Source organism: Labrus mixtus, chromosome 8 (genome assembly GCF_963584025.1).
Source record: "Labrus mixtus chromosome 8, fLabMix1.1, whole genome shotgun sequence".
Lineage (NCBI taxonomy): Eukaryota > Metazoa > Chordata > Actinopteri > Labriformes > Labridae > Labrus > Labrus mixtus.
This window is the reverse complement of record NC_083619.1, coordinates 21,672,106-21,687,555: the sequence shown is the minus strand read 5'-3', so window position 1 is coordinate 21,687,555 and position 15,450 is coordinate 21,672,106. Positions and strand designations below refer to the sequence as shown.

Sequence of the window (15,450 nt, the reverse complement as noted above, 5' to 3'; positions counted from 1 at the left end):
CTGCCATGTGAACAAACGTCTTTAGGTCTTTCATGCTCTGAGTTTTGTCTCACAGGAGAGGAAGGGTAAAATGAGAAACTTTTTGAAACAAACCAAACAGTCATCGCAGATTTTTTTTTCACAGTGAATTGCTTGTTGTCACACATGTTCATACTGTGTCAGAGCTGGAAGGACAAATTCTGTCCCCCACGCTTCTTAAATTACTACCTCTTCGGCTGTCCGTGCTCGCCGCAGAACAACAATGACACCTCTGCGTTGGCAGCAGAGTCAAGACTGCAATCATAGGTGAGACAGAACTGAAAAGGTTTGCTGTAGACTAGAGGACTTTCTTCCACCTCCACTCCATGTTTCTGAACCTCAGTGGCACAGCTTCTTTGTGCTGAACACTGTTTTTCAATGTATTATACAACATACTTGGGTTTTATCTTACTCTTTTTTTTTTCTTTTTCAAAGCTAACTTCTCTAACTATAAGCATTTAATTCTAAATCTTCTTTAGCAGCAACGGTTAACCCCATGACAGTGAGTTTTTTTATAAAAACATGTGCAGTATGATTTGGCTACAGAATACATAACAACAGGCTCAGTATTTACTTAATTTGAATACTGGTATCTCCCATCTCTCTCTCTCTCTCTCTCTCTCTCCCTCTAATACTGATGTAATTCAAATCTTCTGGTTTTTTGCCGTGACTAGATAACAAGCCTCCCCACACGAAGCTCACCAGCTGCCATAACATAAACAAATTTGCTGAATAAAAAAAAAGGGATGGTGCGATAATACTGCACACCGCACAATCACGCCACTCTGAATCACCACACATGTCATTTCTTCACCTCGACAGCCCTAGAGAAGAGTTATCAACTAACCGCTAAACCCTAACACTCCCTGCTTAGTTATAACTGTCAGTAAAGCCAGCTAAACATGTTATTCAATAACATAATTGAATAGGGAAAACCCTAATTAGAAATATCGGAGGCCACTGCAAGCCCGCAGAGCATCCTAAAGGCTATTTTACGTTGATTCACCATGTTCCTGAACACCTTTACACCAAAATGTATTTTTTACTTTAGGGTTTAAATGAGAGCGGTGTCACAATAAAATAACCAGTAAGCTTGGATGAACATGATTTACGTACTCGTTAAACCATTCAATGAGCCTTTGTAACCTCTGTTGAAGCATCACATGTTCAATTATTCATTTAAATTAATAACGTGTTTTTCATTATAGCAAGCTTTCATATGAGAACGTTCTGAAGAAGTTAGACTATTTAAAGTAACTGTTTAACACTTCAGAGAGTTGGGGTCCTTTCAAAGACCCTGTTGTTGATATAACCTGAATTAATGTGGATTCCCTGCAGCACAGAAGAAGGAAAAGGGTGGAAGACGCTTTGTATGCACCACGGAAAGATGCTTACTCAACAACACCAGTGGAGGTGTATTCACAAGACTCGTCAGTGCAATGCGAGACCACTGGTACCTCAATGTGGGGATGATGGAAAATGTAACACATTCGGCTCTATAATGGGGACGGTTTTGATGGTTAATGCTGCAGAAGGTTCTTTCTTCTTCTTACAGATCGAAGAAATCCCTGCAACTTTATAGAGATTTACTGGAACCACTTTTTTCCTCATCAGTGCTGAATCAGACTTGGGTATTGGCCAATTCCAAGTACCCCGCTAATTTCAGAAGATTAAAAAAATTGGGCGCTGAAATCTCCCTGGCTATGACCAACATCACTCTCTCCAATAGCACTGCACTGCTGTTGCTGTTTGCGATGGTATATTGACACTGACCTTAAACATGCTGTTGTTCAGAGGGCTTACAAATGATGGTGACAGATATCCAAAACCATTAGTACCAATTTCTTTTTCATCATTCTGTGCTCCTACAAAACAAACTTAGCCAACATGCCCTTTTTTGGTCATGAAGTTCATTGTTTAACTGGCAGACCCCGGGTTTCTTTCATTAAGTACCTTGGTATCCAATATTTTTCTAATCCGAGAGGGAACGGCTCAGAGCAAAGAGACAAAACACCAAAATCTAAGCCTGATAATTCCGCTCTCCTACCATGGAGGACATACTCATTAATCACGCCTAAAGAGTAATGTAGCGGACTTTGCACTTGTGTGGAGGCAGAGGAAAGAAAACTGAACCAACTGGTGTTATTGCGATGCTTCCTGCCAGCCGACTCTTTGCATTGGCTTTCAACGAGGTTGACGGGAGCGGCGGCCCCTTCATCTATCTCCCCATGCTGTGCCAAAAGGTACCACCCATTTATCATAATTTAACCTTTTCAGATCCCTCACAGGTCTCTCAGGGGCCAAATAACGAGAGCGCCCCACAGGCTGCAGCTTACCGAGCACCCGAAGGTTAAAACATGGAGAAGCATGAAATCACCATTCATCTCTTGACACCCGCCGAAAGAAATCTGCCTCCACTTTCTTTATGTTGAAGAAAATATATGACTTCCCCAGTGATCCCCTAACCACAGTATACCAAAAGGCAGCGAGTGTGAGATTACTTCGTCGAGGGAATGCTTATCGAGAGGTAACGTCCCCCCTCCTCCTCCCACTCTTCATCCATAATTGCTTTCCAGGCCTGCATTTGAAATAGCCTGAAGCTGTGTTATGTTTGGCGGGAGCAGAATGCACGGGAGATAAGTTGAAATCCAAGACTATGCCCCAATTGGGACCACTGTGGCATAACGAAACCACTATTCCTTTCTCTTCAGTTGTACAACGCACTTTTAGTATTCTAACAAGGTCTCTGCATAAAAATAGTGGTTATCTCTCTTGAATGTTTTGTGCATTGTCGCATTGTCATTTAAAACTGAGACCACACACATGCATACACAAGTTTATGCACACACACACACAGCAGCTACACTTCACAAACACTGATAGTTTGGATTAAATGACTACAAAATCCTTGGCCGTATCAGCCTAATTGGGGAGATTTCTGTCTCTCTATCCAGCTGGCTGATTGCTTACAAAAATCCTAATGAACAGTGAAAAATGGCTTTGTTGCTCGGAGAGAACGGTTGAAGATGTTGCTGGCTGAGATGAAATATTAAACATCTCACTTCTCCAGCTGTCACTAAAGCTGTGGTTGGGAGAGGGATGCCTTGTCATGTCTCCTCGGCACAGATGGCGTCGTTCTCCTTGGCTCGTGCCTTCAGGCAAAGTGTACCTAGTCAGTGAGTATTTCCAGCCAGGATACAGGGTGTCTAAAACGGACTCCTTCCACGGTTTGTGCAGGAGGAGACTATCTGCTTTGTTAATTTCTCATGCTATCTCTGAGGAGTTGCCTACAGCTTGAGACCTTTTCTTTTTCAAAGCTAACTTCTCTAACTATAAGCATTTAATTCTTCTTTAGCAGCAACAGTTAACCCCATGACAGTGAGTTTTTTATAAGAACATGTGCAGTATGATTTGGCTACAGAATACATAACAACAGGCTCAGTATTTACTTAATTTGAATACTGGTATCTCCCATCTCTCTATCTCTCTCTCTCTCTCTCTCGCCATCTAATACTGATGTAATTCAAATCTTCTGGTTTTTTGCCGTGACTAGATAACAAGCCTCCCCACACGAAGCTCACCAGCTGCCATAACATAAACAAATTTGCTAAATTTAAAAAAAAGGGATGGTGCGATAATACTGCACGCAAGTTTGAATGCACCTGGGGTTCCAAGGATGCTGTGAGGTTAGTTGTGTCAGACAGTCAGTTTGCTACAATGGTCCAGACTGAAATATCCCAACAAATATTTGGCAGATCGAGGTGAAATTGAAAACAAACATGCATCATTTTCAAGAGCATGAATCAGGCTAACGTTGATGATCATCTCAGATTTGATCTCATGCAGTCTACAGGTCACATTTTTCACTCATTTAGTTGAATATCTCATCATCTAGAGATGAAATTGGAACATAATTTGGTTCATACATTCACGATCTCCGGAGAATGAACCCTGATGACTTCATGTAGCCACAGCTGAAAGAGAGATCGCAATGACATTTTGGATAAAATTCATTGTCAGAGGATGAATTAAATAATCTTGGGGGGGCTACATGACTTTTTATTCAGCCCGGCCTTTACGTCAAAATGTTTGTTTAGTCAGTGAATTATACTTTATCTATAGAGTGAACTGGAACTGAAATTGGTTGTCATTCATGGTCCTGACAAGAAGAATCCCAATGACTTCAGGGACCTCCTGACTTCCTGTTAGTGTCACTATGAGGTTGACATTTACGTGTTTGACTTACATGTATCTTTCACTAAAGGATGGACTGCAATAGCGTTTAAAACTGAAAAAGAGGATACATTAAACAAACTTTGGTGAACATGTGATTTATAATGCAGCGCTTACTGAAGAAAAAAAGATCGGAAAATCGTATCCCCAATGAATGCATTGGAACTTCATTTGGTTCAGACATTCATGCTCCCCAGAGGATGAATCCTAAGGACTTGGGGGTGCACACTATGGGGTGCACATTAATGCTTGTGAGTGAGATGTTTTAACTGCAATCAGGTGGATTGTCGTGATATCTTGAACAAATATACATGAACTACTCAGGATGAATTGTGATAACTTTAGGGATCCAATTACTTTTTAATTAGTTCAAGCCAAATTCAATTTTTCTTTTTTACAATAGGTTTTAGTTCAAATACTTGCAAACTCCTGAAACATTGACCCTTAGCTGTACTTCATGCTTTACTATTTTTAGTACAGATTGGCAAGCGTTAATATGCATATACAGGCTAAACTACAATGATAAGCAAGGGAAATAAAACAAGCTAAAAATCAGCATGTCAGCATTCTCACTGTAAAAGATGAACATCTGGAAACTATCAGCTGCTATGATGTTTTATCCTTTTAGAACTGGAGGACTCTTCAATAAAGTCTCAAGGACATGCTAGGGCATGCAAAGAAGTCAAAGGTTTGACTTGTTATTGTAAGAAAAGATTGTGAGTCTTGTTTGAGAGGGAGAGTCAGCCTTGTTCATGTCTTTCCTGTGACATCGGCAGCCCTCTCACGCTTGTTAAGGCTCCTCGCTCTCATTTTAGCCAAAACCTCCTCCGCTCCTTCTCCTTCACCTGTCTTTTCAGATGTCTGCTCGAAATCTGTATGATATGGATGTCAGGGAGACAATCAGAAGCAGATGGTTACGCTGTTCCATCCTCCCTGCGCCACAGAGAGACAGGCGAGTGGATTCCTCCTCCTCCTCCTCCTCCTCCTCCTCTGCAAGAAGAAAGGAAACCCTTTGGGATTTCGCTCTCTATCTCTCGCTCACGTGTCCATTTCAGCCTCCTTCTTCACTCTCTTGTCTCACTCACAGGGTGAAGCTTTCCCCGGTCATATGTTCTCTTTTATAATTCTCTCCTTCCTTACCCTTTCCTGGTTTTGTCCTCCTCCTTCATTCTCTTTGCCCTTACTCTGCAAGAGTTTCTCTCCCTTTTCATCTCTTTCCAAAGTTTCTTTCTTTGCATCCTTATCTCGCCCCTCTCCTCCACAGTCTTTGCAGCACATGCCCAAACCAACCATTGCTACTACATAGTTAGAAATAAATTATCCTTCATTCTGAATTGAAAATACTTGGTGCAAATATTTCAGGTTTACTGTGTTTGCTTCAAAATGGTCTTTGCAGACGGAACAAACCAGCAAAATTCAGTTCCCTTACCAGACAAGACAACAAAAAGATTTTCAGTGTTTGAAAATTGTTCTGGCACCTTGGCCAAGAGTCGACAGGGAAGTTTCAGTCTTCAAAATGTTTTCTAGTTTGCGATGACTTAAATACTCTGGTGGAAGATAAAGTGAAGCAGCCAAAGGCTGACTGGCACTGCACCATGCGTGCCAGCCTGCTGATATCTTGGAAAGATCAATATGGCAGGGAGGTCAGCAGGCAAAGATGAAGGAGATGAATGACCGTGTCAGAGTGTTTTTTCAAATCACAGGTTGGGAGAACAAATGCAAGGCAAGGCCAACAACTTTTCTACTTCTCGATATATACAGACACTCTGCCTATTATCGAACGCCACAAAGGACACTGTGACACAACTGAATGCAATGTATTTGAAGGATGCACTGCATTATACAACACCCCATACTGCGAAGCAAAACACAATGAAATCACAATGCATTGACTGCAGAGCGCAGTGGCAGAATGTGATGGGTGACATAATCACACGTTTGAAGAAGCATAAATGATATTCAGCTGAGCTGTCATCTAATTGATGTCCCTTGTCACTGAAATGTCAATAAGTTTATTGCGATCACAAAAAAATTAATTGGAGGTTTACTTATGATGCTCGACTGCTCCTGTCACTGTGGGAAAATCAATTCTCATCCATAGCTGGCTTTTCTGACACATTACAGACAAATCCTCATCCAATCAAAACGTACACGGTCACTGGATATTGGCATTTCAGGCAGTGAGGAAAAAAAACAGCTGCATGCCTCATCAGCTGTCTTAAAATATGTCTGACTCATTCCATATTTATTTGTGCGCCGCTCAGCTTCGGAGAGACCTGTGTGACCTGGCTGTGAAATGATTCTGATTGCCAAACCAAATGCTAAAACAGCCCCTGGCATATTGACCGCACCCAAACTATTAACCTTGACTTTAAATGTGTGCATATAAGCTTTAGTGTCCACATTTCACTTATAAACAGAGTCAAAACATTAAAATTTACACATGTAATAAAACAAGTCTCAGCTACTAAATCTTAACTTAGTAGGTGAGAAAAAAGAAATATGATGAAGTGTGTCGATGAGGTTTTTTGTTCTGCTTTGTGTTGAGGCGACACAATAAACAGTTTGTGATCTGCTTTGAATATAAAAATATTTTTTACCGAGGACCTACTAGGGGGCTTTGAGTAGCTGTGTTTGCCTGCAGCCAATTTTATATAATATTTTATATTAAATTGATTTTAAATGATGTGTTTTATTAATTAATGTCTTGTGAAAGAGGGGCAGATTGTATAAGATTACTCTTCTTTCTGCTCCTTTTTATTCAAGATTTGAGATTTTATGTTTGTATTTAATTGTTTTGTATGGCCGATGAATGAAATAAATGTACAAATAAATAAATAACTAATTGATCAAAAGACAGCGACTGCAATATACACAGCTATACAATGGATGAAACTCTGAGTCACAAACAAGCTTTGCAACAACAACAAAAAACTCAGCTCTAACCATTAAAGTAAATTAGGTGTAAAAACAAACAACATGTATGTGAAATGCTCCTTTAACATGCTCCTTTTACCTCGGATTAAAAAGGACTTACTTTTACTTCTTTAAATATGTTTTTTTAAAAGCTTGCAGACATTGTTCGCAGACCAATGAACTGCATTTGTTTTTTTGCATGAGGAGGCTTGTTCATATATTTTGATCAACACTTACTGCATGCACTGTGGTTTATCGAGTGTGAGACAGTCCATGTAGCCGCACAAATACTGAGCCAATCATCTTCACAGAGTCCAAAGCTAACAAGCAGTAGGCCTGGTCTGGTTGCCATTTCTATTACATGTTGTTTGTCCTGTTATCTCTCTACCTGTAGAATCTTTATTTAAAAAGAGCTTCACGAGGTCTCAAGGTCTACAACTCCAAGTTGAGATATGGAGACAGAAAATGACAGAGCAGTCAGTACACTACTGTAGGTCAACACAGAATCACAACATGTGTACTATTCTAATCTTCAGATATAGTAGGGAAGAAAAAGCTCCATTCAGAGTTTGACTGCTCATTTTGTTTCAAAGAGGGAATATCGAGTGTAAAGCAGTGATGTGTTTGACAGTCTGAAACAATCATTTTCCTGCGTTATACAGTTTGAGCAAAGGCTGTAAATATGAACGGACGAAGCCTGAGTGATGTCATCCATCTGTTACTGCAGGGGGCTTTGGGAGCCCATCGATGGCGGAAAAGCTGTCTCAACCTAACTTTCAGTCAAACTGTAACAAAAGGCTCAGAGCTGGAGTTGATGTAGTTCTTAAGCCTCCTTACAAACCGTTACATCCTGCCCGCCCCGTCGGTCAGGTCAGTTATACGCACCTACTGTAATTGTGAATAACACGTATCCTGAACAAAATCAAAAACGGAGGGGTTATCAAAAATGAAACCCCTGTACATGTGTGCCTATAGAGACTTGAGCTTATTTGAGCTACATTTTTTTTAACCAGGCTGTAAACATGTTCAATCTGCCGTATAAAAACGGTCTTCTGGTGCTTCTGTAGGAATCCTCAAGCAGACACTTGATGAACTTCAGGATTTTGCACTTCCACATTGGCTTTATATTTTAACACACGAGGGAGCTGCTTGGGTTCGAGTGTTGTCACTACGCTAGTTCGGCAAATGCTGAATTTAGTTAGACAGAAAAATATTAATAGTAACAGTGCTTTCCTGTTTTTCTTTCCTGCTCAAGTCACCATGACTACATGCACCAGCTGAGTACAGTATGTCCAGTATAAAGGGAACTGTAATTTCACCTTCATATTAAGAGGAACTCAAACTTAAAGTGATCAAAGAAGCAGCAATTTATAGAGGGACTCTTTAGAAGCCAACAGTAGAGTTTTCCCACACCTGTTTTGTTTTTGCACCAAGCAGAGAGAGATTTATTGTAACGCATAATTGCTCCATCTTTAGTTGCCAACCTGCTTTACTTCGTCACAAGATAAAGTGACTCTTCAGAGCCCCTGGTGTTTAATTTAGCAAAAGTTCATTCAACCAACCAAGCCACTTTTTCTACTGCTCAGGAACAATGTGTTGACTCTCACATCCATCCAGCTGATGCATGGTCCTGCTGCTTATTTTGTCTCATCCACACAGCAACAAGAGCGATGAGGAGGCAGTCCAATTACTCATATGCAAATCAACTTGCTGTGACATAATCTGATGATTTAAAGCCTGTTTTCAGCAGCCAACAGAAACTTTCTTAAAAAAAAGAAAAAAAAGAGAGCGATTCCAGGACTGATTAATCCGTCCACTTAGGTTGGGTTTAATTCAGCATTAGATGGATTACTGAGTTGGCCCACTGGACACAGGCCCAGGGGTCCCGTGTGACCCCAAAGACCCCTGAGCAGAGCCTCTGATCGAACCAACTGTTAATCTGTTTTGTCAGGAAGTCAATCAAATGGGACAAAACAAACAGAAAAAAAGGAACAAAGACACAACAAGTAGAGACAAATGAACGGCAAAAAGACACTTAATAACTGCACTCTGAAGAAATGCGAGAACTAAAAGGTGCTATTAAGTACTTCAAGTCGCAAAAACCCACAAAACTGCATGAGAAAGACAAAAATGTATATGGGAAGATGATATGGAGACTCAGTATAAAGCTCAAACGACATAAATCTTCATGGTGTTTTTTTGTATTTCTAACTACAAAGGGATTAACTGGCTAAAGAGAGACATACATCAACTACAGAGGGAAACGAATTGACATAAAGAAAAAAACATACAGTGACACAAAAAGACTACAACAATTAAAAAACTTACATAGCCACAACAACAATTAACTGTTTAACGAAATAAGAAACAAAACGTGTAAAAAAAAAACCCCACAAATTGTCAACTATAAGGTTAGTTTCACATTAGGGACTTGGGCCCGGATCCGAGTACACTTCAGTGTGAACACAAACGTACCGCACTATGGCACAGTGCTCTAGTACTCTTGAAGAGGTGGTCGCAGGGACGATTCTTGTGTACTCAAGTACGGTCAGTGGAAGATGACGCATCTGTGCTCAAACAAGGAAGTGGAACGTTATATATATAAACAAAAAACGATCATATCGCACAGCACAGGTCCATTTCCTCCTCTGAGCTGCACGATAGATGTGGAGGTAGGAAGAGGATCGTTGTTGGCGTCTCAGAAATAACACAAACATCCACAGTAAGCAGCGTGGACTCAGGCCGCGGTGTTTTGCCATGGTGGCATCTTTCTTGTTTTTTTGCGGATTTGCAAACCAACTATGTGCATGCTGCCCCCTGCTGTATCGGACTGTGTACATACGCAGGTGTACTCGGGGATGGAACAATGTTACAAATGTGAACGCAGACCAGGGAGGGAGACGGGAGGGGGAGCAATCGTGCCTAATGTGAAAACACTGTAAGAGACCCAAATCCAGAACTAGGGATGACCTGATACCGATACCAGTATTAGGAATCGGTCCGATGCCGCCTTTAAGTACTCATACTCGTACTCGTAAAACTACGCGGATACAATGGCACCGATACCACTTTACGATGACGACAAAAGAAGAGCAGACTGCAAACTTTGCACGTTGTCTGTTTTGGCTCCGTTTGAGGAGTTAACCCGAAAAGTGAGCTCGTCCGATGCTTTAGCGTCAGATGTAATTCCTGCTGTGACCACGCTTCAGAGACTTTTGACCAAAGAAATATACGCGGATCAGGGCATTAAGTACTCGTAACGGTACTTGGTATCGGTGAGTACCCAAATGTAAGTACTTGTACTTGGTTTGCAAAAAAGTGGTATCGGTGCATCTCTATCCAGAACAAAAAATAACTACTTAATTCCAAAAACCGAACACTCTACAAAGATACACGAAGTTGTCTACAAAGAGACACAAATCCATAATAAAAGAAACAAACTGATTTTTTTTTTTAAATCACAAAGCTGCAAGAAGAAGATAGAAACAGATGAGTTACTCGTCTTCTTCAGTCTGAGAGTCTGTCGATGATGTAGGAGGGGCTGGGGAGATTTTAATGTTTCATGTCTGCTCTTAGGGGCCTTGTTGTGCATGATCTATAAGTTAGACTAAAACTTTGAATTATTAAACACGTTAAATCCATGGGTTGGAGGACCGTTGCATCCATCAATAGCTCAGTGGTGCAGAACACTACACAAACCATCCAGCAGTACATCAACCAGATTGCTTGCAGAAAAGCACACCGTCCTACATGTTGCCTTTAAAAAAACCTTTACACAGTGATTAGGTCTTCTTTACTTGCAGAGCTTCCACTCGCCAGTACTCACATTGATTGTTTTCTCCCGGCTGGTAAATAGATGGAAGTCAATACGCCCCTGCTGTGACGTCAGGGTTCACCTAGCTGTAGGACTCCTGGGCTTATCAATTAGAGGCAAAGAATGCAGCCAAGGATTTCATTTGTAGCCTAAACTGTTATTAGTAACGACAGGTGGGTATTGAGTGTGTCGCAACACGGTGCTGGAGAAAATTGTGATAAATGACAGGGGGGAGCTCTCTGCTTCACAGAGCTGTGCTGAGATGACTGCAGGTCATTAGACAGGAGGGAGGTGTGCTTGCATGTTTGTGTGTCAGGAGGAGAAAGTGAAGAAGTAGAAAAGTGTCAAAGTAGCAGAATTTAAACTTTAAATGAAAAAAATCTGTTTCGATTGCACAGAATTTAAATTAGAAGTCCCCGGCCCCATTTTTTGGTTTATTTCTTTGTTCTAATGACAAGCTCCTGAAAACTGTCATAATTACACAAAAACATTGGGAACATTTTGTTAAAGAAACATGTCCAATGTATTTGTGCAATTTAGACAATGTCTTCAGTTTACCATAAAAATAGAGCCTGGGTCAGATTTGAAATATTCTATTTTATTCATGTCTCATAATCCAGTTTAACCCACCTGAAAGTTTAAAAATACGACTGAAGATACATATATTTTAACACTTCAGTACTTATCAACACTATTGATAATTAAAATAACGGAGATATCTTTTAAAAAGAGGTGGTATCAAAAAGTGGAATAAGATATTTGACCAACTTAGTTTGTAATAAAGTTGCCATACTTTATTGATTAATTGGTTGGATTTGAGGGAAATCATTCCACAAATGTGTCCTGAATATTTCAGTGATTAAGAGAAGTGTCAGGCTGGCTTTAGCCTCCTAAATCTAAGTTCCTGCTGCTTTTTGACATTTTTAAATGTTTTTTTTTTTTTATGATGTCACTGGGACTCAAGGAAACTGTGATGATAATCTTTCACAACTTTTTTCACATTATAACATCACCATTAATCACTAAGGGTTGCTTGATGATAAAATAATCGTCAGTTGCAGCCAAAGTTTCTAGGAAAGTAAAGATGGCTTTACTTTTAAAACCACACACGTGCAGCCATTCATCCCTCTCGTGCCTGCCTTATGGCCGCATCTGTTTACCTTATGGTCGATGATGCCGATGTATCCCTGGAGGGCCGGGGGGTGAGGCTTGGCCACCCTGGCGGGAGCTTCAGTGGGAAACCGCAGATGTTCATGGTGTCGGGTGTGCGTGTCGTTAGAGTCCCTGGATGGAGCTCCAGTGGTGGAGCTGTTGTTGTTGTTGTACACGAGGAACAAGCTGGCGAACAGGAGCAGCCCGAGCAGCAAGGCGAGCCCATGACGCTGACACAAAGACACACACACTGAACTCAGTTTATGATGCACAACGACAGGTGAAACGGAACTATCTTAATCATTCTCGGTGACAACCTAACTTCCTGTTATTCAAGTCCAAGTGACAAGAAGTCAGGCTGTAAATACTCATCTTTTCTTAGTTTGCATGCAAGCTCAGGAGCACATCTGCTGTAATAGAAAGTTAGTATTGTGTTACTTAAACTTTAAAGTAAAAGTTCGTATGACCATCCTGACCTGCTTTGAGTCACTTTGAGTCTCCATCGTTTCAAAACACACTAATCAACAGAAGAAAAAACACATCTCATGACACTTTTGATTTGTGTCTTGACACGTCTTCGCATTAGGGTCGTTGGATGTGCGGATCTATTTTTCCCATAACATGCATTACAACAAGTTTCTTCCAAAGAAATAACATTTCATGCACTTTTTTAAATTGAGGTTACAGCTCTGCATTGAACGCCGTAAAGAAAGCCAGCGCGCTGGGCTGCATGCTGTGGAGTTTATTATATTTATTCTTATTATAAGAAAGAGCCGGAGCTTACTGGTAAACAGAGCGCACAGCTGGATGTCCATTGTTCGCATCCTATAATCTTTTGATCCGACAGACTACACACAGCAGCATGACGGTTTAAGAACACTTCACAGAACAATGCTGGATTAATAATACTGTAATACAACATGACAGAGACCTTTACCATAGGTGCCTTCATTTTTGTGGCGCGCTGTCTTATCTCTGCGGCTCAGTTTGTCCCTCGCCACTTTCTCTCATGATCCGCCGTCATCTGTTCGCATCCCGTATCCGCTTCGCTCCGTACCAACCTGCCTGCCTGATGCCTGTGTGTCTTCAGTCCGGAGCCCAGGCGCAATTCATACTGGAGAGCGAGGCGACAGATGTTTCACTGTTGGAGCTCTGCAGGGTCTTAACGCCCTCAGTGTTTGATGGCCGGAGAAGAGGAGGAGCAGCGAAAAGAGACTCCACCTGCACGAGGGTGTAGCTCTCTTCACAACAACAGACACAGAGTGATTCTTTGAAACAGGCGTTTATTGTCTTTGTATCACAGACCAATCATGCCAACCACGTAAACCATGCCAACCACACCTTGAGAACTCGTTGTACCGTTTGTCATGAAGAGGTTATTGACTCTTCCAAATATGGAAGTTGGTCTGGCACCTCTCCAGCTACCAGACCAACTTCCATATTTGGTCCGCACCGGGACTTGAACCGGCGACCCTCCGGTTCCCAACCCAAGTCCCTACAGACTGAGATACTGCCGCCCCTTAGCTGCATGTAACGCTCGGTTCTAGCCCCCCTCGATAAAAATGTGTCAGTGCGACGTCATTGTCAGTGTGAGATCACTGATCTAAGCCCATTGGCTCGTTGTGGCAAGCCCTGCAGCTCATGTTGAAATTTCCGAGACGCGTGCTGTGCAACTGACCAATAACGACAGAGCAGATCGGCAAACTTGGCCCACGTGGGGTCTAACAGTGTGGGCTCAACAGAGTGCAGCTGATGGACTCAGAGCGTAGAGGGAGCAAGGAGGAGCAGTACATGAAAACAGACACTTTTTTCGAACTTTAGTAGGTACATAGATTAAATATACGAACCCCAAAAAGGGCATAATATGGGCTCACTTACTGAAAAAAACTGAAGCATCAACTTGGATGGTCTGTTAACCGCACAGCAAGCCATGTATGTTGTCAGATATGTGTTAAACAAACTCTCCAAACGAAGTAAAAAAGAGGAGAAATCAGACGGATGAAGCTGCTACCTAGCCTCCTGACCTGCTGCTGAACTGACAGACAGATGCAGCGCGAAGAGCTGTCAATCAAATCTGCCACAACCCTAATATGGGCATAGCCATTTTCCTTAATCACCCCCCCCCCCCCCCTCCCCACAGTGTGAGGAGAAGGGGCCATCAACTTATCAGTTTTTGAGAAAGTGGTCTCAAATCAGCTTCTAAATTATTTATCACTAAATAAGCTATTTGAGCCATTTCAGTCTGCTTTTCAGGTAAATCATTCGACAGAAACAGCACTTACAAAAGTGGTGAATGATTTGCTACTATATTTAGATTCAGACTCAACCAGTGTTTTATTGTTATTGGATCTTAGTGCTGCTTTCAATACGGTGGACCACTGTATTCTACTGGATAGGCTTGAGAACTATTTTGGCATCTCAGGACAAGTTCTGGAGTGGTTAAGATCCTACCTGTCAGAAAGATCTCAATGTGTTTTATATAACAACATACTCTCTGAGCCCTGTGCTGTTAGGCACGGGGTTCCACAGGGGTCTGTACTGGGTCCATTGCTGTTCTCACTTAACCTATCCCCACTGGGTCAGATATTGCGTTCTTTTGGGATTGCTTTTCATTGTTATGCTGACGATTTGCAGCTGTACATGCCATTAGGTGTAGGAAGTAAGTACGATACAGCTAAACTTGAGGCCTGTCTTGCAACTGTTAAGAGTTGGTTATCAAAAAATGTCTTGTTGCTTAATTCTGCTGAGACAGAAATTATGTTTATTGGACCAGCGAAACTGGGTCATCTTTTTGATCCTATTACTTTGTCTCTCGATGATTGTGTAATCAATCGCAGAGACCGAGTTATGAATCTTGGTGTGCTTTTCGATCAGACACTATCATTTGAATTACACATAAAGGAGGTGACCAGAGTTGCTTTTTTCCACCTGAGAAACATCTCCAAGATCAGATCAATCTTGTTGTTTAAGGATGCTGAGGTCCTCATCCATGCCTTTGTGTCATCTAAACTAGATTATTGTAATGTCCTTCTGTCAGGTCTGCCAAAGAAAAGTCTGCGAAGTCTGCAGATGGTTCAGAATGCTGCAGCTCGTGTTCTGACCGGAGCCTGCAGATATGAACACATTATCCCAGTGTTGGCCTCTCTTCATTGGCTCCCTATTCATGCCAGAGCAGACTTTAAGGTGCTGCTGCTAACTTTTAAAATATTAAATGGTAGCGCAACATTGTATCTTACCGACCTGGTGAACCCCCATGTGCCTGCCCGAGCCCTGCGTTCTCAGGGGACGGGTCTTCTGAGTGTCCCAAAGGTCAGAAA

The 15,450-nt window shown here is 41.6% G+C and overlaps 1 protein-coding gene across 2 annotated transcripts in view; it reads right to left on the bottom strand.

Annotated features, from left to right (window-relative positions):
• The window catches only part of st6galnac5a (ST6 (alpha-N-acetyl-neuraminyl-2,3-beta-galactosyl-1,3)-N-acetylgalactosaminide alpha-2,6-sialyltransferase 5a), a 46,476-nt gene extending 33,205 nt beyond the window's left edge, over window positions 1–13,271 (bottom strand). Inside the window, exons 1-2 of one of the 2 annotated variants that reach the window (XM_061045123.1) lie at window positions 13,065–13,271; window positions 12,142–12,363 (exon numbers count right to left, since the gene is read on the bottom strand). In XM_061045123.1, coding sequence (XP_060901106.1) covers window positions 12,142–12,363; window positions 13,065–13,085 — 243 coding nt within the window. In that variant the 5' untranslated portion in view covers window positions 13,086–13,271. The remainder of the gene's footprint in view (window positions 1–12,141; window positions 12,364–13,064) is intronic. The other variant, XM_061045124.1, reaches the window with a different exon arrangement.
• Window positions 13,272–15,450: the final 2,179 nt, after the last annotated feature.